Here is a 22,132-nt window from a genome sequence, read left to right on the forward strand (position 1 = left end):
CAGCGGCTCTGTGCGCTTCTCTGTAAACACGCTGTTCTGCTGGTCTTTTCTCAGCCCACCCCACACTCCCTGATTTGATTCTCAGCCCACCCCACACTCCCTGATTTGATTCTGATCTTAGACGGGCCATGGGGTCCCGAGTGGCTGGTGTCGGCCTTCAGTCTGTGGACCCGCAGCCTGGCTGGCACACAGCCCCAGAGAAAGCAGTCCTGGGCCTTCCTCTCTGCCAGACAAGTGGTTCAGGCCTCCTCTCACGCGCCTCCGTGGCCAGCACCCAGCCTGCTTTGGAACCTCACGCTCATCCCATTACACCCTGTTCTCCCATTCCTAAGAGCCCAACTCGGCAACTGCACTGCAGCTTCTCTGCTTCAGCTTCCTCTCATAACACTGAATTCCTTCTTTACAAACCCAAGCCTATGGAGCCGCTGGTGGAGGCCAGACACTCTGGGGGACTCAGCTCCTCAGGACCCAGTGGCAATACTCCGGAGGGAAAACTGCAGTTTTACGACCCCAGGATGGACGCTATTAAGCAAGAAAGCAATGCTATAGCAATTAGAAAGACCAACGGAATGGAGACTCGTGCACGACAGAAGTTTCCCTTTATATCTGAAAACACCACCATGCCACTCTATAAGCCCTCTTCCGGATTCTGTGCCAGGGTCAGGAATATCATGCCCGTGCTCTAGTTATTGCCATCTGGGTTAGGACTCGCTTGGCAGAGTGTGGTGGTCCCAGCACCACGCAACCACAATGCTGTGGAGTGAGAGTGAAAAGCACCCCCCCTGCGGAAGTCGTGAGGGGAGCGGGGACTGGAGACAGGCCAAATCCAACGACCCGCGCTGGGTCCTGGCCAGACACGGTTCTTCCTCTAGGAATAGAGACCGGACTGAGACAATGGCCTAGCCATGGTAGAAATCGAGCTCTATCCTTCCTGATAACTTCATTCCCTGAGAATTTAATTGCCCCACCAGAGACCACAGCGCTCAAGTACGTAAGCTGTACATCGGCTGGCGTGGACACTCCCCAGTGACCAATGATGGTGGAAAACGGCCCGAAACCTGGTTTATAATGAATACCAGCAGGACACAGAAACTTCTAGAATGTTTTCCCCAGGAAGATTTAATTTTTTCTTAGCTCTCTTCTGATTTGTTGAATCAAGAGCAACTTTTTTTCAGAAAAATCAAGGATTTCTCCCTCTGACCAAAAAGGATAAATGGCCTGCTCTTTGGTTGTTGGTTAACTTTAAGAAATCCCTGAGACAGATTCTTCAAGTGTGATTTACAGCAGAAGAGGCTTTGAATTTTGAGTTCTCGTCCTACTTATCCATCTTTTCTCTGTGCTTTTGCTTATTAAATCAGCTAACGTATCAATTAACATATTTAAAATGTATAATGACCTCACTTCAGGAGAGTCTGAGACAACCCCCTCTGTTAAAAATCACATGTCTCAGAATCTGATGATTGATACAGAATAGTATCATTCCTTAAATCCAGAAAGTGTTAGATTTCTGATTTTTAAAACCTCCTGAGAAACATGCATCGTCTGTCATGAAACAGCAGTTTTGGGAGCACCCTTTGACAGGCTCTAAAAAGTGAAGTCAAAGTTTTGTTTAGCATTTTACCCTTTTAAATAATCCCCACTTGCTACCTTGCAGAGGGTAGATTTGTTTATTCAAATGCAACAGAATAAGAATTTTGTTTTTAGAATTTATCTAGTGGAGAAGAAGTCTTGAAGAAAAGAAAGGAACAATATGAGGAACCAGAAAGACAGGTAGCCATGCACAGCCCCGTTCCTGGGAGCACCCCCTTTTCCCAGTCAGACCATGCCATCTGCTGAACTTACTCTTTCCTGTTGGGTGAACCGACTCCTCTTGCACACCCCACTCTCCCAGAAAGCCCAGCCCTACAGTCCGCTTCTGCATCATGTCCAGTTGACCTCTTGCCACCGAACTCGGTGGAGATGAGGTCGCCCTGTGTCTGGCGAGCTGCTGCAGTGCCTGTCTCCCACGCCTTTCCCCTGCGCGAGGCTGATGCCGTGTCAGCAGCTCTGCCGGGGGTCTCCCCTACCAGGAAGGTGGGGTGCAGAGCGCTGCGTGGCAGCAGCGGGCCGGTTCTGTGCCCTGGTGGAGGAAGGCTGTCGGCTGTGAAAGGCCATCTCTCTAAGGCCCACGGCACGCCTCCCTCAAGTCTGACAAAGCAGGACCTGCTCGGCGTGGGCCTGAGATTCCCGCTAGCCCCCTTAGCAGATGCCCGAAGCGTAGTCCTTTCTGGAAGCCCCCTCTAGGGAGAAGGTTTGGATTCTAGTGCTTCTATCCGATGGCGACTCGGCTCTTATCAGTGACTGTGGGTGAAATGATCTCTTTAACTGTCTGCTGGCTCTTGCATCCGGGGCTTGTCTATATACGTTCTTTGAATATGTGAAACCAAAGAAGCTAGTAGAGACGCGTGTGGTGCACAGAGGTCCCTGAGCAGCAAAAGGAGACGGTGGGACGGAGGCTCGGCAAGATGCGACCACGTGCCATTGAGGAGTGTGGGCTAGGTCCTGCAGAAGGTTCGCCCGATGTGGGGAGTTCATTTCTTATTTAAAAACGCACAGGCAGGCTTGTGAATGACAGGTCCAAGGTACCCCGGACAAACCAGCAGCAGCTCCAAGAAGCGCAGTGGCGTTCCTACTGGGGAGAGCCGATCGCAAACCTACAAGGCATCCGTCTCAGAGCTCGACGCAGAGCTTCACTGAGCCTTCACTTCAGCCCCGAATAAAGGTGCTTTTCTTTGGTCTTTATGGACGACCTGTTGATGTTAAACAAACTGGGCCTGTATCATTTAGGTGTTACCACAGTGATACTTGTATTATGCAGGTGACGCCTATTTAAGCTAGAGAATCATGTTGATGCCAGCCAGAGTTACACACGAAACTTTCAGTTCAGTTCTGTTGCTCAGTCACGTCCAACTCTTTGCAACCCCATGGACTGCAGAACGCCAGGCCTCCCTGTCCATCGACAGCTTCGAGAGTTTACTCAAACTCCTGTCCATTGAGTTGGTGATGCCATCCAACCATCGCATCCTCTGTTGTCCCCTTCTCTTCCTGCTTTCACTCTTTCCCAGCATCAGGGTCTTTTCCAGTGAGTCAGTTCTTCACATCAGGTGGCCAAAGTATTAGAGTTTCAGCTTCAGCATCAGTCCTTCCAATGAATAATCAAGACAAATTTCCTTTAGGATGGACTGGTTGGATCTCCTTGCAGTCCAAGGGACTCTCAAGAGTCTTCTCCAACACCACAGTTCAAAATATCAATTTTTCAGCACTCAACCTTCTTTATGGTCCAACTCTCACATCCATACATGACCACTGGAAAAATCATAGTCTTGACTAGACGGACCTTTGTTGGCAAAGTAATGTCTCTGCTTTTTAATATGCTGTCTAGGTTGGTCATAACTTTTCTTTCAAGGAGCAAGCGTCTTTTAATTTCATGGCTACAGTCACCATCTGCAGTGATTTTGGAGTCCAAAAAAATAAAGTCTGACACTGTTTCCACTGTTTCCCCGTCTATTTCCCATGAAGTGATGAGACTGGATGCCATGATCTTAGTTTTCTGAATGTTGAGCTTTAAGCCAACTTTTTCATTCTCCTCTTTCACTTTCATCAAGAGGCCCTTTAGTTCTTCTTCACTTTCTGCCATAAGGGTGGTGTCATCTGCATATCTGAGGTTATTGATATTTCTCCCGGCAATCTTGATTCCAGCTTGTGCTTCATCTAGCCCTGCATTTCTCATGATGGACTCGGCATATGCACCTTTACATGAATCTTCCTGGATCAAAATCCTCTATAGTGCGGCTCTCATTCTAAGAAGGGCTGTATTGGACCCTCAGTGATTAGCTGTTAAGGGAACCACAAAAGAACTGTTACGCAGTTATTGTCCTTGGTCACGGAACAGACACACACACAGAAATGCCCACCCACCACGGACACCATCCGTGTCTGGTCTGATGAGGCGTGATTTAGCAGAATTAACAGGAATGGGTGGACTCCCTGCCCACTCCCGGTCCCTTACATCCTGTGCAGCAGGGCTCCCACTGGTCTGTGCAGAGGCTCCGGTGCAGGGTCTGCTCCCAGAGCCGCAGGACGTCTGGTCCCCCGGGAGATGCGAAGGGTCGTGCTGCCCCTCCTCCATTTGGCTCAGGCGTCTGGGACGGAGCTTGAGATGAGGACGCGTGGGGAAGGGCGATGAGGTGACTCAGCAGGACGCCCCAGCCCGATGTCCGTTTCCAGCCCGGCAGAGACAGGAAGTAGGACTTGGGGCGCCGGGGCTGCGAGTGAGCTGGAGTGGTCTCCGGTGTGTGCTCTGTGGGGAGGGGTCGCAGGAGGCCCGGCCAGTGTAGGCTCTGAACTAACAGTCGGTCCTGCTCTCGGGCGTGTTCTTAAGCTTCGTTTCTGCCATCTTGGCATCGGGCTTTGACGGTCTTATTTTCAGGCTCTTTCCTCTTAGTAAAGTAAGTGCCTTGGCCTCGGTTCGCCATTAGGTTTCATGCACCATCTCCTGGAAAGTGTTGTTTGCGTCCTGGACTCTGCGAGGGCATCTGCACAGCGAAGGTGGGCTGTGGGCAGGTGGCCCAGGACTCCTGGGTCTGGCAGGTGGGCGTGACCTTGTGCCTGCCTACCCTGTGCAGAGCGCCCGCTGACTGTCAGGGAGCAGCTCGAAGCTGAGAAGAGACAAGCAGAAGCCTCTGGGCTTCCTCACCAGGAAAGGGGGCGCCCGGTGAGGAGGAGGTGGACCCTGTGTTCACAGTCACTGCCCTGCTGCACACTGTCCCATCGCACACTGTCCCGGCCGTGGTGAGGACACTGACCCAGCAGGTCAGCCAGGGGCCTGCTGAGCTGAGCAGTTCAGTGCAAAGGAAATGAAATGTCAATAATGACAGTGCTGGTGGGTGCAAAAACCCCTCTGCCTGACAGGCGTCCAGTCCTGAGTGTGGGACATGGCGAGGTCCTGATGCCTTACAGACAAGTTCTTAACTGCTTAGGAGGGCATTGGACGCTGGAGGCATCTCTTTTCCTTAAATGTGGATGCTACCAGTCCGTCCCCAGCTCCGCCCAGGCCGTGTCCCCCCACAGCCCGATGCTGTGCTCATGGCCTGGACCAGACTCACCGTTTCCTCCTCAGGGTGGGGGCGAGGCTGCTGTTGCCTGGGGAGCTGGGGACAGAAGTGTCTGAACCCTGCTGCTGGCCTCTGCGATGATTCCTCTTTGGAAGGAATTGGCCACGTGCGCAAGATTTCTTCAGGCCGAGCTCGGAGTCCTTGGAATGGTCTGGAATCTGGGCAGCTGCACTTCTATGTGCATTTTAGAAAAAAGTCAGTGTCAGCATGGTTACCAGGCAACGTGGTTACCAGGGCAACATGGTTACCAGGGGAGCTTAGCCATGACATTCCCACAAACATGCCTGCAACCGCTCGGGTCTCACCTCTGTTAGCTGCAAAGTCTTGCATCACTTGAGCCATAGATGGCAAGATCCCTACTCTCTAATCATCACCCCAAAGACAGGCTCCGGGTCAGCCCTTTACGACTGTGAGCGATCACTTATTGGTGTATGGTTAGCAAACGTTCAGAGCCGCTTACCTTCAGCAGATATGCAAGCACACATTTTCCAGCCTTTTTATCTTGGAGGGTCCATGTCCCTCTGAATCAAGGGTCTCTCCAAAGACGATGGTTGAAGGAGACTCGGGCTGCACCTGCTTAAAAATCCTTGTTAGGCTGACAGTATGGCCCCCGAAATGCAGGGCCTTCTTGCCCAGTTCTCTGTGTGTGCAGGGAGCCAGCTGCCTCTGGAGGAGAAGCTGGCCCCCGCCTCCGTAGAAGGGGCCTTCTTCTCTCTGGTCCGTGTTATCATGAGGCTTCTCAGTTTATGTGATTCTCAAGGCAGATGGCTTCTTGTGTAACCAGTCTCCAAGGAGAGATACACTCCAGGCCCCCAGTGTCTGGGAGGAGCTCAGTCTTTGTCAAAATCTAAGAAAAACGCACACACCTTGCACGAGAGACTTGTCCCCACGCTTGGTCTTCTGGAGCCTTCACTTCGGATTAGCTGGAGGCGCATGTGTACAGACCATGGGCTGCCCCGCTGCCGAGACGCCTCTGCCCACTTCAGGCTGTGCCCCAGGCCGACACTGGCAGACCTTACAAACAGAGCCCTTGCAGACTTGTCTGCCGAGACGCGGTGCCGTGCTGTCAGCCCCTGCACTGCTGTGCTTGGGGCCTGGAGACAGGCTCTCTCCAGTTTCAGTATCGAGAAGTGGCCCTGACCTCCGGCCCATTGAGTCCTGTTCCGTCCACGCTGGGCTTTTTCTTCTGATTGGCTTTCTGTCCCCGTGGTGGCCAGTCCACACCTAAGGCGCTGAGGGGAAACTCGCCCTCACGCTCTTCTTCTGGATGTTGATGTCTGTCTCATTTATTAAATCTAATTTTATTCTGATGTAGGGCATGTACTTTGCCATCTTCCTGGGGTTGTCAATGCCTGCCCCCCATAGATGTAACCACAGGGTGCCTTTCGTCTGCACGGCTGTGCCCTGCTGACCCCACACACGTGTGTGTGAAGGTGTGCGGTGTGGGCTGAGACCGTGGTGAGGTCACAGGGACACAGGCTTCCCCAGGGGTGGCTGCTCGTATCTCAGTTTGTGGGCAGGACATCGAGAAGGAAGAGCCTGTGTCTTCCTGACAATGCCACCGACACGTGAAGAAGTCAAGGACGCTGACAGTCACTCCGCATGATCACATCCTGACAGGCAAGGGCTAGAGTGCTCGGCCCTGCCTCGGTTCAGAGGCCCCCCAGCTGCTGAGAGCCTGTGCTGTCGTGGGAGGGGGCAGCATGGGGTAGACAGCAGGCTCCCTGGGTGCGGAGACCTGTGCGATTGGCCCGACACCAAGGGGTGTGTGGCAGGGCCTTGAGACAAGCACTCGAGTCCCATCCAACCCCCCAGAAGCCCTGGAGATGACGCGTGAGAGCGTCGGGCCCTGAACTCGGCTCAGGAACAGGAGGCTGATGGTGTGGTTGGGAGGTCGGAGGAGAAGAAGGTCCATGCCCGCCAGGCCCTGCAGTGCGTGTTCCTGGAAAAGTGGGTTTGAGATGAATTGTCAGGAAGGGTAAGACACAAGTGGGCAGAGGACGGATGCTATTTCAGGGAGAAGGAGCACCTTGGGCACCAGGCAGAAGAGCTGCGTGATAAATAAGCCTAAGAGCCTGTTTGGAAGAGCTTCTATTCCAGGAAGAGGTGGGTACGGGTTCTGTGGTTTTGCTTTCATATTAAATCATATTGTCATACTTTTCTAAGGAGGATGGGATTTCCAGTTACAGTCAGCGCTGCAGATCCAAGTGAGAAGCATGCGTGTGACCTTTCTTGAAGGATCCCCCCTTCCCTTTGAATCGTGGTTTTTAGACCCCTGTCTCCAGCTTGTTAGGGACGACCTCCTCCATGAGCTCTCTCCAAGCTCACCCTGAGCGCATTTAAGTCCTCATCAGGCACGTCACTGGAAAGGTTTTTAGGAAACAAGAAAACCGAAGACAGGCGCTTACGGCCCTTCCTCAGGGAGCTCCCTAGAGGCACTCTCATCCGTCCACTGACGCCTTCTTCCTGCAGCCTTGGAACCAGAGGCAGGTCCACTGACCTCTGTCACCTGGGGAGACGCAACAGGCAGTCAGAGGTGGAGCCTGGGAGGTCGGGTCCAGTTGGATCCACATCCCCTGGGAACGGAGGTTGCTCCAACCATTAGGAGTTTGTGTAAGAGAGGGAGCAAGCCACTCAAGTCCCCACTTCTCTCCGAAGAATGTGAACGAAAATGCCTTATCCTTCTCCATGGCCAGGTTCCTTTCTATTTCTTCTGCCCAGAAAAAAGCAGGGCTGTGGATGAGCTGGAGAATAAACCTGGGTAAGTTTGCAGATAATCATTTGAATGTGGAGAGGTGTGTATATACGAAATCTCTTGATATTTGAAAACTTGAGAAACCATGGCAGACTTGCCTCCTTCCTAGAGAGGTCTGAAAAGCATTTTGCCTGTTTCTTCATTTCTGGGACAAACTCCTACATCTCAGAGATGACGGGCAGGTGAGCCCAGGTCGGTGTCCTTGGTAAGTGCTGGGTGCAGATGCGCCGTGACATAGACCAGGGGGTGCCAGGAGGTGGACACACCGCCCTCACACACCTGGATTTGGGGAGCCTGGCGTGGCCACCGTCCAGCAGTCTGTCCTCCCTTCCGAGTCTTAGTCTGCTCATCAGAGAAAAGGGCTGATGCACACTGCCGCCTCCCAGGTCTTCTGAGGGTGGAGCTCAGCCACCTTCACGGGACATTCCTCTCAGGGACCCTGTAGGCCACCGGGTGGGCGGCAGGTCACTGAATGATACCCCTTCCGGCCCAGGTTGTAATGGGCATCTCCTGTAGTTAGCTCTCACCAAAAAATGATTGTGATTTAATTTTTTTTTAATTTAAGAAAAAAAATCAAGAGTCCCCACTGGATAATCAAATCATGGAAGCTTCATGTGCACAACACAGTATTTCTACTTCTGTCTGCACGGCCTTGATCTCCCACCAAAGTGGGGTTTCCACCGGTCACCAAACGGGCGACCCCTTTACCCGTCCCCCCCCCCAACACCTTCCCTTCCCCAGCCTGTTCTCTGTATCTGGGGGTTGGTTTTTATTTATTCATTTATTTTGTTTGGTTGTTTGCTTTCTGGATTTCACATATGAGTGAAACCGTATGCTATTTGATTTCTCTGTCTGGCTTATTTCACTGAGAGTAATGCCCTCCAAAACCATTCATGTTGTAGCTAATGGCAGAGGAGGGCCAGTCCAGTGCCTGGGACCAAGGGGGCGGCACCCAGGGGGCTCCCGCGGGGACCGAGGAGGCTGTGCCTAGCGGGATCCCAGGGGACCGAAGGGGCGGCGCCCAGTGGGCTCCCAGGGGACAAAGGAGGCGGTGCCCGGTGGGCTCCCAGGGGACCAAGGAGGCGGTGCCCGGCGGGCTCCTGCAGGGAGGGTCTATATTTCAGACCGCAGTGCCATCTCCCTGCGGCACAGGCAGCGGTGAGTCTCCACGGAGGATGTGACCCTGCTCTTCCAACGGTGTCCGGGCTCTCGGCGGTGGTGGGGTCACTCAGAGGGGCTTCCTCCTGGGCAGAGCTGAACGTGGTCCCGTGGGGGCTGGAGTTCTGTGAGCGGGGTTCTGGAGCACAGAGCCCTGCAGACCACTGCATCCCCGGGCTGCCTTTCAGGGGCACCTTGGTGCTCGAGGGGCTTCCAGCCCCCATGCCAGCCTTTCGCTTTATAAGCCTCATTCTCTATCTTCATTGGTGTTTTGTGTTAACCCCCCACCCCCACCCTCTGTTTTTGGAGGAGCCTGGTGGGCTGCAGTCCATGGGGTCACAGAGTCAGACACGACTGAGCGGCTAACACAGGTAAAGGTGTGAATTCATCTGTTTTAAGGCAGCTTTGAAAGCAAGAATCTTCCACATAGAATGTTCACAGGTTCAACAGACAGTTTCTGGTGAGAAATCCCAGGGCTTTCGCTCCAAATTGTTCCACAAGGTATGCGAGAATAAGTCCAGGCGTTTGTTCCGTGAACGCGTATCCTGATGTGAGAGCACTGCTCCGTGGAGTGGACATTGGCACTGAGCCCTGGGCCCCTGAGGACGCGCGGATCCGAGGACGCAGCCCTCGCTGGGGCGCTGCCTCCCACCAGGACCCTCTGGCAAGTTTGTCCACATGATACGTGACCCAGTGGCCCCGACGCAGCTGCGCAAACCCAAGACTCACTTCTCCTCTCTGCTCACTGAGGGGGAGCGTCAGTGAAGCCCCTGCCGGTCCGGCTCCTGACCCCCCGCCGCCGCAACAGGGACTTCCAGCTCCACCAGCTTCTGCCGACCCAGCCCACTGGCCCCTCTGGGACGGTCCACATGGATGCCTAGGGGGCTTTAGTCCCAAGAGAAATGATGCTCCTTTGAAGGACATCATTACACATTTTCTGATGGAAATACAAGCGTAAGTGCAGACCTCTTTGGACTCTGTTCACTGCCGAGATCCAGCTTCATCACACTCTGTGAAGCCAGGAAACCCCGGGCTGCTGGGGCCATAGTTTCAAACAGCGCAGGTCAAGGAGTCAGACGTGGGCGGAGGATGCTTTTAAGCGCCCTGTGGGAGTGGCGCTCAAGCAGCTTTATCTTGCGGTTACAGTCCATCTTTGCTGTTGTCAGGTGCTTGGAGGAAGGCTGAGGCTTCTGGCGTGCAGGGCAACTTGAGGCTTTAGAGGGCTGGGGTGGGCGTGGGGGGGGCCCTGGGCACAGAGGGCACAGAGAGTGAAGCAGAGGTCAGACTTAGAGCCGCAGGGCTGGTGAGCAAAGTGGCGAATCTCCGTCGGGGGGACGGTTGCGGTCAGCGTGGCCCAAGCCCCACCCGGGAAGACAGTGCAGGGTTGGGCAGCGAATCATGTGGGGGTCTGTAATGTTTTGGTCACTAACCTCAGAACAGCTCTGAAGTCTGGAATGTTGTCAGGCTATTTGTGACTCAAACAAAAGGAAGAATTTGAAATTCAGGCAAAGAGTTAAGTGATACGAGGAAGAGGCAAACTTGTTTTTTAAAGGAGAAGATGACCCTCATGTGCTTTGTTCACGAACGTGTACTCTGAGCTGGACCCGGCTAGACCCGGCGGGCTGGCCGTGGGGTCCAGGGGGCTTGGCATCCTCACCCTGGAGAGGTTGCAGAAGCGGGAGCTTTCAGTGCAGAGTTTTCTTTGTTTATATTCAGCTGTAGTTTCTAGCCTCATTCATCAAATTGTCGACTGAATTCACCATTTTTGGCTCTGAGTGACAGGTCTGGACATAGAGGAAAAAAAACAAAACAAAACAAAACCCAAGACATGTTGCTTGAGTCACTTCCAAAATGTGACCTGACCTTCTGCTTCTGCAAGACCCAGCCTTTGGTGACTTGCCCACATTTTGCCAAGGACATAACTGCTTCCATTCTGTAGGGAAGAGCCAGAAAAATCATTGAGGCAGCTTTTCTTACTCTGTTTATCTGTGAAGGTTCACGCTGGCCTTTGCATTGAAACTGATTGAAGCTGGGACTTGACTTGGTCCTGAGATGCAGATTTTCGAGCAGATTCCTGGAGGCATCCACTTTCTGCCTCGGCAGAGCAGAGTCTGCAGGCCCGGACTGGCACAGCGGCTGAAGAGAGCACTCAACTGGAGGTGGGGTGGCGTCTACCACTTATCCCTCATGCCTGGTTTAAATTTCCCCCCGAATCACAAGGGTGCAGAGATGGCGCAGGTCCCTGTTCCGTTTGCTGCCTGCTGCAGGGGTGGGGGGCTGGGACTGTGAGCGGGGCGGCCCCGACCCACTCCCCTCCCAGGCAGCACGCAGCCCCACTCTGCCATCTCACGAGCTTTGCTTCCGTGTTGGGGCTCCGAGGAGGTGATCGCCCCGTGCATTTGGTGACTAAAACCCAGGGGGCCCAGAGACTGGCTGGTGGGTCACTGGGCATCCTTGGCCGTGCCCTTCACCTCCTGTTTCCTCGACTCCACTGTGGACCATCACGCCGTTTTGCGGTTACTGTTGTTGCGTGGCGGAGTTCTCTCACACTCTGTGCGTGTCCCTGTCCCTCGCTTTCTCTTTCCCTTCCTCATCGTCCCTCTCCCCTCCCCGTCCCCCTCCCCTCCCCTCTCTCCTTCCCCCTCTCCTCCCCCCTCCCCCTCCTCAGCAGGCTTTGCTGTGATGGGGGGTATGACCTGGCAGAAGGAAGGGAGGGAAGCCAGGGCAGGCGCAGAGCCTCGGACCTCTGAGCCCAGGCTCCGTCTCTGCTGCAGAGACCCAGGCACTGAGTGGCGGGGAGGCGGCAGAAATCGCCTTTGATTGAATGCTCTGGGGTGGCTATGAAAACACTGGCTCACTCTTAATATTTTAAAAGTGTAGCAAAAGGAGACCTCACTTGAAATCCAATCAAGGTGCTTTAAAGTGTAATTTACAAGCACGTCGTAGAGCAGAGGCTTATTTTTCATGGCGGAGATGAAGGGCGTTTTACGGGTTTGTGGTGTGAGAACACGCAGGCCGTCTACGTGGTTGCTTAGCCCGGCTCTTGCTTCAGTTCCTCATACAGGGTGTGACAGGGCTGAGCTGCAGAGCAAGGCGTGGAAGGGAGATGAAACGGAGTCTGGGAAGGAAGCTTTCTCCCCTGGAGGGGAGGCAGGAAGAAAGCACCCGGCCCGAGTCCAGACGCCCAGGCTGGCTCCGGGCCTCGTGGCCTGCAGGTCACCGGGCCCAGGCTGGCCTCTCACTCCTTCCTCTGGCCAGGCCAGGCGGGTGCTGGGCTGTGGGGTGAGGGGCGCTGCGTCCGCTGCTGTCTTCATGCAGAGCTCCTGGGGTAGAGACATCCCTGTACCCCTGGGTCGCCTGGATCAGCCAGGCCTCTGTCTGCTCATGCAGCCGCGATTCCATCTGCCATTCCTCATTCACAGGATGTCACCGTAGATCCCCCGGGCCTGGGGCAGATGCCGCTCTGGGTGGTGCCACGTGCATGCCCGCCAGGCACATGGCTGTCATCCCTGGGGCTGCAGTAAGAACCCTGTCACTGTCACTGCGTTCCCAGACCTAGAACACTTGCCAATCAGCAGCTGTCCTTCCAGGGGCAGCCCTGGCTCAGCCCCCACAGGAAGGTGGCCGTTGTCTCAGGGAATAGATCAGAACTGCTCTCAGCAACACCTGCCTGCACCGCTGGGTCCCTTGGTGGAGAGCAGGCAGTGAGTAAAGAAATGCGTGTGTCCAAAAGCGGGAAGCGACGCTTCTGTACCCAGCACAGCATCGCCAGTCTCTCCTGAGTCGTGAGTAGACACACGCGATTCCCGGGCACAGTGACCTCGCTTCTCCGAGAGACGCTGGGGCACTGAGCTGAGCCTGGCGGTCAGAGCCCCTCCAGAGGGCGGTCAGCACCACGTGGACCCGGCCACGTCTCCTCAGGAACCTCCTCTCTGGTAAGGACATGCTCTGTCCCCACCGTGGCCACGCGGTCTGTCTCGTCGAGTTGAGTGGGGGGAGGTGCCCACACAGCCTCACGTCATGTCTGGTGCTGGAGCAAGGATGGGAAGAAGGGCCAGTGTTCCAGGCTTCGAGAGAAGACAGTCACTGCTGACTCCTCCTCTGTGGTCTTCAAGATGCTTCACATACCTGTTTCACGGTCAGGGATCATTCAAGACCTTGTGCTCAGGAGAGACAGGGAGGGGAGGATGAAGCCAGTGGATCGGGAGCCATCACCGGTGACCCTCATCCTGGGAAGGGCGTCTGCAGGTCAGGACACCTCATCATGGGCACGTGTGTCCTCAAAGGCTCCCGGTTCGTAGCTCCCTGGGGACAGTCCCAGCGTGGCAGCCGAGGAAAGCCGGTGCCTCCCGCGAGCGGATTCCTACTTCTGTCATCATCAGCCCTCCTCTCGTCACCACTGCTTTATTTATAAGCTCCTTGAGGGTAAAAGTGCTGCTTTTCACAGGAGGTATGGCTAAAGGTTATCGCACAAGTGTTTGAGGATGTGCTGTTGTCCCTGAGGAGTGTAGGGGGCGCGGGGACACACCCCGTCTCTCGAGTACATATCCCACTGAACGTATCAGCTGGTGCCAACTCCTGGCGCACGTGCTGGGCTCAGCTGACCCACCCAAAGGAGAACTAAACCACAGGCCCGAGTGCAGCGTGCCCGGCCCCAGGAGCCTCAGGCATGAGAGCACCAGGAGGACTCCCCGAGCCCGACTTCCTCTGACCAAGTTATTCCTCTCCAGGAGAATAACTGCCCGGGGCCCTTAGGCGTGGACTTTAGCCAAGCTCTGATGATCACCAGTGCATTATTGAGTGTTAAGTAATCAAAGCACAGCCTCAAGCCTAAAATCCTCTTTGTTTAGGATGAAAAAGTGTGTAGAAAATATGAAAATAAATATATAAAATTGTAAATATTAGAAACGGTAAAAAGCCAGAGCTAATACACAGGAGTAGTGATTTTGCTTTTAATCTTAAGGTTGGAAACTTTTGTGCTTTTGCTTTGGGGCTTTTGTGAGAATGAACTTACTCACTGTGTCCCACATAGGTGTCCTAAAGTGTGAATGTGTGTGTGTGTGTGTGTGTGTGTGTATGCGAGCGCTCAGTCGCTCAGTCGTGTCTGACTCTTTGTGACCCCATGGACTGCAGCCCACCAGGCTCCTCTGTCCATGGGATTCTCCAGACAAGAATACTGGAGTGGGTTGCCAGGCCCTCCTCCAGGGGATCTTCCTGACCCAGGGATCCAACCCAGGTCTCCCGCATTGCAGGCAGATTCTTTACCACTGAGCCACCAGGGAAGCCCAAAAACGTATGAGGAGGCGTCCTGATTATGTCTCTCCTGCAGTGCGGGGGCCTCCTGGTTCCACACTGTCGTCTTCTTTTGTCGTAAACCCTGCTGTTTGTTCATCTTTGGCTGCGCTGGGTCTTCGTTGCTGCCCCCCAGCTTTCTCGCGCTGTGGTGAGCAGGGGCTCCTCTCTGGTTGCGGTGCTGAGTTCTCATTGCGGCGGCGTCTCTGGCTGCAGAGCACAGGCTTGGTTGCTCTGCAGCAGACTGAACCCTCCTGGACCGGGGATGGAGCCCGTGGCCCTCACACTGGCAGGCAGGCTCCTAACCACTCGACCACCAGGGAAGTCCGAACGCCGTCATCTCGACCGTGACACTCAATTCCCAGATGGCGGGGATGTTTATAAAGATGTTTTTTGTACTTTTTATTAGCTGCAGATGCATTTTAAACGTGCTTTAAGAACTTTTCTGATTACTTTTGTTTAATGTTTTTAACGTTTGAACTGCATATAAATTTAAAAATTAAGAAAAAGGCACTTATTAAATTAAGGCAGGTTGTCCTTAAGTGGGACTGTGGGGGTGGGAAGTGAGGTCAGTGAAGTTGCAGGAACTCCAGGTGTGGGGACCCATTGTGTGGACCCTGGGGCCCCATGTGGGATGCCGGGGCCCCAGGGCCTGAGATGGGTGTGTTGTGCGTGTTTGGGTCACGTCAGCGCATGGGAGACAGCACGCCAGCTCCACGTGTGGCTGAGGAGAGCCTGGACTAGGAAGGAGCCTGGTGTTCCGGCTGAATGGACGCGGGGCTGTGGCGCGAGGGCGGGTGGAGGTCAGGGCAGACCTCAGAGGCTGTGCTGTCGGAAGGTATGGAGCGGAGAGCCCAGGCCCTCACGCTCCGGGCCGTCACTGCTCTGCTGTGAGTTAAACTCTAAGGTCCTGCCATTCTATCTCCCACTTCTGTAACTGACCAGCCAAGGGTGGTCTTATTCGATGCCGCACTTTCGCCTGCTCATCTGCAGGAGGAGCCTCCCTCTGGGGAACAAACCCGCCTCCTCTGCACACGCTCTGCACACGGGGACGGAGGTGACGTTCCGGCCCTGGCGGACGTGGTTTGTGCAGGGAGCTCGTCGCAGTTCCCCCTCCCTGCCAGGAACACGCAGGAAAAAAGAGCAGCATGACTCGGCCTGTGCTTGCACTCACTGCACTCACTTCCAGGTAAAGGTGATTGAGAGAGAAATTACGAACCACGCAGCTGCATTTATGCAGTCCAAAATATTGTACATGAAATAAAGAGATTTACTGAAGACTGAAGGCAGGAGGAGAAGGGGACAACAGATAGGATGAGATGGCTGGATGGCATCACCGACTCGATGGCCATGAGTTTGAGTAAACTCTGGGAGTTGGTGGACAGGGAGGCCTGGCGTGCTGCCGTCCATGGGGTCGCAAAGAGTCGGACACGACTGAGCGACTGAACTGAAAATTCACGTAGGTTAGCAATTTGTAGGTTGTGTTAGTCTTCAGGCAAGAGTGGATTTAATCCACTGTTCGGCGTCTCGTTTCTAGAGGAACAGGTGTGACAATCCCGGTCTCTCACAACCTTGGAGGCAGCAGATGGCGGCTCTCGCTTCTGACCCCCACCCTGCAGGTCAGATGTGCTCATGTCACTCTGGGAAATCGCACAAAACTAGACTTACCGGAAAATTTGTGTGATAAATTCTTAAAAGTTTGGGAGAAGCCAGACTTCCAAAACTTGAGGAGTTAAAACTGTGAGCAGGGCAGTAGTTGCTTGCAGTGGGATGAACACGTGTGCAGGCGCACACAGCTCCCCAGAGGCGCACGCAGCTCCTCAGATGCGCACACAGCTCCCCAGAGGGACCCACAGAGCTCCTCAGAGGCGCACACAGCTCCCCAGAGGCGCACACAGCTCCTCAGATGCGCACACCGCTCCCCAGAGGCGCACACAGCTCCTCAGAGGTGCACACAGCTCCTCAGATGCGCACACAGCTCTCCAGAGGGACCCACACAGTTCCCCAGAGGCGCACACAGCTCCCCAGAGGCGCACACAGTTCCTCAGATGCGCACACAGCTCCCTAGATGCACACACAGCTCTCCAGAGGCACACACAGCTCCCCAGATGTGCACACAGCTCCCTAGATGCGCACACAGCTCTCCAGAGGGACCCACACAGCTCCCCAGAGGCGCACACAGCTCCCCAGAGGCGCACACAGCTCCCCAGAGGCGCACACAGCTCCTCAGATGCGCACACAGCTCCTCAGATGCGCACACAGCTCCCTAGATGCGCACACAGCTCTCCAGAGGGACCCACACAGCTCCCCAGAGGCGCACACAGCTCCTCAGATGCACACACCACTCCCCAGAGGCGCACACAGCTCCCCAGATGCGCACACAGCTCCCTAGATGCGCACACAGCTCTCCAGAGGGACCCACACAGCTCCCCAGAGGCGCACACAGCTCCTCAGATGCGCACACTGCTCCCCAGAGGCGCACACAGCTCCCCAGAGGGACACACATAGCTCCCCAGAGGCGCACACAGCTCCTCAGAGGGACGCACAGCTCCCCAGAGGGCCCCAAAGGCCAGAGAGAGGGTGCTTACTTCCTCTTCATGTTATTCCTCACCTGTGTTAGTTCCATAGGCATTTGAAATGATAAACCAGCCAGATGAAGCTTTTAAGACCGCTCGGTGCTGGATGCTTTAAAGCCCAACTGATGGCTGTCACTGTCCCCTGACCCTTCACCCCACCTTGTCACCCGGTCAGCAGTGGACCCTCAGCCCTGCTTTCCCTGACCCACAGCCCCCCGTCCTCACCTGCTGGGCAACGCGCAGACCTCAGTTGGGCATCGGTGTTGGCTGACACGGGCCAGCGCTGTGTACTGCGTACAATACCACCCACCGAGGACATCGCCACCCCGCCTTCCCTGTCTTGGTGTTGGCTTTCCTTTCGAGGGCCATCCTGAGTGTGCTGGGTCACGAGAGAGAAGCAGATGCCAATTACCACGTGGAGTGGAGTTTCCCAGCGTGGTCGAGGTCTCAGCCCTGAAAATGTTTCCATCTGTATTTGCAAGAAAAAGGGAAAGGATGAAACAGTCAAGTTGCTGAAGTCAGTAATTTCTACACCAAAAACGTCTACTTTTTAAAAGAAAGATGTCTTATAGGGCAGAAAGCATTCATTTTAAGAGTTAAAAAGTCAAATAGTTTTTAAGGCATCAGCTATGAACCAGGTTCCCTGGGGCCACGCGGCGCCTGGAGTCTGGGAGCAGCGGCCAGCAGCTCGCTGCTGAGGAGCTCGCTAGGCCCGGGCACTGAGGCTGGGATGGGGCCGCCCGCTCACGCGGGTCAGGCCGGGATTAGAACCCGAGTGTCTGCACAGGACTCCAACAGGGTGCCAAGTATTTTCCTTGGATTTCACAGATAAGTGAAATCAACTGAGCGTTTCCAAGCCAAGCAGGATGCTGGATTTTGCCTTGAACGTGTAAATAAATGGTTGCAGCCCTTCTGCTTCCAACTTGGAGAAGGGCCGTCTGGTTCCCCCCCCACACACACACACACACAAGCGTCTCTTTACCGGGCTGCCAGGTCTCCGTGGAAGGCCCTGGTGCGCGGCCGTCCCTGCCCTGAGCCCCCCGACCCGAGCCCTCCGGGCCTGCTCCATGTCCTGCATGTGGATGCAAATACACAGGGACTCTGAGTCCCGTCGCAGAGCCCGCCGGCCGCAGTTTCCCCAGCATGAGGTTTACGGGCGCTGGGGGCCGTGCCAGGCCCTGCGGGCAGAAGGAGGGGAGGTGAGCTGCCGTGGGGGAGGCCGGGCCCCCTCGGGTGGGCACCCGCTGTCTCCACGTGAGCGACCCACTGAGCTGGGCCCGGGGCTGGGGAGGCTGCCGGCCATGGCCCGTGGTCTGCAGGCAAGACGCGGAGCTCTGCGGTGGTCGTTGCGGCCCGCGGCCCGAGGGGCCGAGCATAAGGGAGGCTGCTCTGGGCTTCCTGGGAAACCTGACGGCCAGGGGCCGGGCTCCCTTTGTCCCCCAGCTCTGAGGCTCCTCGGGAGGCCCCGTCCATTGCACAGTACGGCTGGCACTTCTCATATAACCAGAAACAACTTCTCAATCGTGCGTGCTCTGATTTTTTCTTTCGGATTTCTTCTCATTTTTACAAACATCATGGAGGATGAGCAGGCCTGGGACCCCTGTGTTTCCAGGAGGAGGTGTCCTCTCAGGAGAGCTGGGGAAAGCCGGGGGGTGAGGTGCAGGCAGGAGGTGAAGGCGGCCCTTGCCCCCTCTCCATCCTCGATCTATCAGCCTTCGACGCCGCCTGACCCTGACGTATTGTCGTCGTCGTCCAGTTGCTAAGTAGCGTCCGACTCTGCAATCCCATGGACTGCAGCGCGCCAGGCTTCCCTGTCCCTCACCATCTCCCGGAGTTCGCTCAAACTCACGTCCATTGAGTCGATGATGCCATCCAGCCATCTCACCCTCTGTGTGGGGATTATTTTCCCAGGATGCTGGCCACAGTGGGTGCTGCCCGGCCCTATTTGTTCGCACACGTATTCAGAGGTGGTGCCCCCATTTCTGTTTGATGAGGGGTTGTCCTGGAACCAGCAGCCGCAGGACCCAGAGTGTGAGGCCCTGGGTCTATCTCCCCGTCACGCCAGGTGAGGACGTGGACCCGTGCGCCGGGGTCTGCTGGATCTGAGGGCTGCTCACCCCCGAGCGCCAGGCCTCCGTCCAGGTCTGAACGCGGGCTTGTGGAGGAAGCCCAGCACTGTCGTCGGGGTGCCCATCGCAGGTTGACGTCGCGTGTGTGATTCTCAGTTGATCAGATTAAAGCTCGTGTCCTCGTCCACACAGCGTGGGCGGGAATCGTCTCGGGAGCAGTAGCTCCCTCTCTTGGGGCCTAAACCATCTTGTCCTTTTCTTTACTCAGGTGAAGTTCGTTGTATTTGCAAATAAACACGAAAGGTATTCTTTTGTTGGACTGAAGTGACCTCTCAGCTGCAAAATATAATCCTGAGCAGAAAGATACCTGCACTTCAAAGTCTGTAATTTACACCATGGTTAAAAAAATAATGCTATAGCAGCATTGACCTAATATTTCTTGGTTTAGAAGTAGATTAAACTTTCAGTGTGAACTGCTCTGTGCGTTAAAGCCTTCTCAATCTTTTAGATGTGATTAGTCTTATGTTTCATGATGAATATATCTCATTTTCCGATTAAAAACCTTTACCTCATTTGGGGGATATGATTAAATTGGCAGCAAATGTAACCGGGGTTGATCCCCACTGAAGTCACACTTACCACACGAAAGGCCGCATCACTCGTCCTTAGAGCTGTCCGGCCCCTAACAGTGTCCTCAGTTCGGCCTTCCCGACACCAGCCCACATCCCTCTCTGGTGTCTGCAGGCCAGCGGGGTGTGGGAATTCCCGGGCAGGCTGGGGCTGGGGTGGGCCGTGCACACCCTCTGGGACACCCCTGCCTTCCCCAGCGGTGCAGCCAGCCTGGAGCTCAGGCCTGCTTGCTGTCCTCTGTCCTCTTGGAAGTCGGCAGGCTGCTCTGGGGGAGCTCAGCGCTGTGCCGAGGGCGCTGCCCGTCCTGGAGCGGGCGATGTCCCCACATTAGATGACCATCCCAGGCATGCTGTGCCAAGGGCACTGTCTGTCCTGGAGCGGGTGAAGTCCAGCCGCAAGTCGGCTGCTTCCTCCCCAGGGAATGCTTAATGTGATATTTTATTTTTTCCTTGGAAAGTAACGTTCTCCCTGGGGGTTTCCCCTATAGATCACAATCTACTTTGCTAATTGTATTCATAGGGGAACTACACAGCTCTTTTTTCACCCTCCCCTGACCCTTAGGGATTCGCATCTGTTTTCTGATATGTGTATTTAACGAAGTGGAAACCAGCGTAAATGGATTCCTGCTACAGGCAATTAACATGTGCTTGAATAATAATAACAAAAACTCAAGTGTCAAAAGGAGGTTTGTGAAACCCCAGCTCTCCGACTGTGTAAACACGCGGGTCTTGAGTGACTTGGCTGCTGCACACAGCATGCCATCCTATCCGTGTGGAGGTTTCCTCCCGCTTCTCGGAGTCCAGGAGAGACGTGCCCAGCTGCGTCTTCCTCCCAAAACGCTGAGGGTGCAGGGGGCTTAGGGACAGTTCAGTGACCTCTTGTAGGTGAAGAGTGTTGTGGAATGTCAAGCTTCAGGTGAACTCCACGGCAGAGTTACCCGAAGGCCGCGAGCCTCAGGTTCATCTGACCAGACACCAGCATGTCCTCCCTCTGCTGTGTGGGCCTGGGGTGGTCCCCAGCCTCGGGGCTTCCTGCGTAACGGGGCGGTGATGCCACCCGCCCGGGGCTGCCGCTTTGGGGACCAGTGAGATGGTAATGCCCAGAAATCTGTTAGTGTCACAAATTATTCAAGAAATCTTAGAGACTGTAGTTTTCAGAAGCTGAGGTTTAAAACCAACATGTGTGGGCTGCGGCGTACTCGCAGGTGTCCAGATGAAGTCACTGATGCACACGGCATCAGTGTGCATCACCACTGTGTCAGTGACACCCCGACTTCTGAACCCTAAACCAGCCTTCTCTCCGTTACAGGGAAACCTGCTGTGCTCCGTGAGTTCTGGGAAACAAACGGTGTCTGTGCTTGTTTTTTTTCCAGGTTGTCCTGGCGCCAAAAAGCGCGAGTTTCTGACGAGCGTGCTGGACGCGCTGTCCACCGACATGGTCCACGCGGTCTCCGATCCCTCCTCCCCCGGCAGGTGTGCTGCCCTTGACCTCAGAGCGGGGGGCTAGGACGGAGCCTGGAGGGCAGAGTCCAGCCACTGCAGTCTCGGGCATCGGCTTGGTGGGCACAGCAGGGCCCGGAGCGGAGCAGACGCCTCCCCAAGCGTGAGGTCCTCGCTCGTGTGTGGAGGAGGTCTGCTTAGCAGGTTTTCCTGTAATGCAATCAGATCCTCCCGTGACGATGTTGCCGGCGTGGGACCAGGCCGAGACCCTGGGGTTTCCCCAGGCTCCATCAGGCGGGGGGCACGGACGCTGGGCAGGGGAGAGTGGGGCATGGGAGAACCCAGCCCAGAGGGCTCCCTGCTTCAGAATGAATGGCGTTTCAGAGCTAGTGACTGGATTTTATAAATACTTTCAATTAAATTGTTTGATTTAAAATTCTCAAAATAGGATTTCCTTAGTAAAATATATATGACATAACATTCGCCCTCTCAGCCCTTTCCAGGGCTGTGATTCAGGGGTGTTAATTGTATTATCACTGTTCAGAGTCTGACTTCTGAACCTCAGGGGGCTTGCCCTGAGTGCCCGGCGGACACGCTTGGTCCTGGGGCTGAGGCTTTGAGCTTCGCTTCCTGAGATGCTGTCGAGTCCCCGAAGCTGACCTGTGTCTGTGGGTGACTGTCCGCCCACAGGAGGGTTATGTCCAGTGTTTAATGGACACGGTGTCTCAAGCATTGGCTCTCCCCTGTTAATTAGTGATAATCAGTCTCTTTATCTTAAAGCACACTTTCTGATTGGGAATCTCACTGTCTGTATTTTCTTAGAGCACTGGCCTTCCTCCCCTCCTCCCCAAACCTTGATTATTCCATCTCTTCTAGCTGATCTAAGATTTTTGTCCCCTTGGCTCAAAGTCCTCCTCTCTCTGTCTCTCTCTGTCTCTGCTTAAGAGTCAGAATGGAGAATAATAAAGGGAAGGGCTATGAATCTGATATAAAGTTAAACTGTACGGAACCACCCAAAGTTCAAATTGACATCTTATATTTTCAGAAAGATTGCTCTTCT

General features: G+C 54.8%; 1 protein-coding gene across 2 annotated transcripts in view; it reads left to right on the plus strand.

Moving 5' to 3' along the window:
- SMOC2 (SPARC related modular calcium binding 2) overlaps window positions 1-22,132 on the plus strand; it is a 158,075-nt gene that overhangs the window by 127,423 nt on the left and 8,520 nt on the right. For both annotated transcript variants that reach the window (XM_061428586.1, XM_061428587.1), the window contains exon 10: window positions 21,006-21,105. In XM_061428586.1, coding sequence (XP_061284570.1) covers window positions 21,006-21,105 — 100 coding nt within the window. The remainder of the gene's footprint in view (window positions 1-21,005; window positions 21,106-22,132) is intronic.

The sequence above is a fragment of the Bos javanicus genome, chromosome 9 (genome assembly GCF_032452875.1).
Source record: "Bos javanicus breed banteng chromosome 9, ARS-OSU_banteng_1.0, whole genome shotgun sequence".
NCBI lineage: Eukaryota > Metazoa > Chordata > Mammalia > Artiodactyla > Bovidae > Bos > Bos javanicus.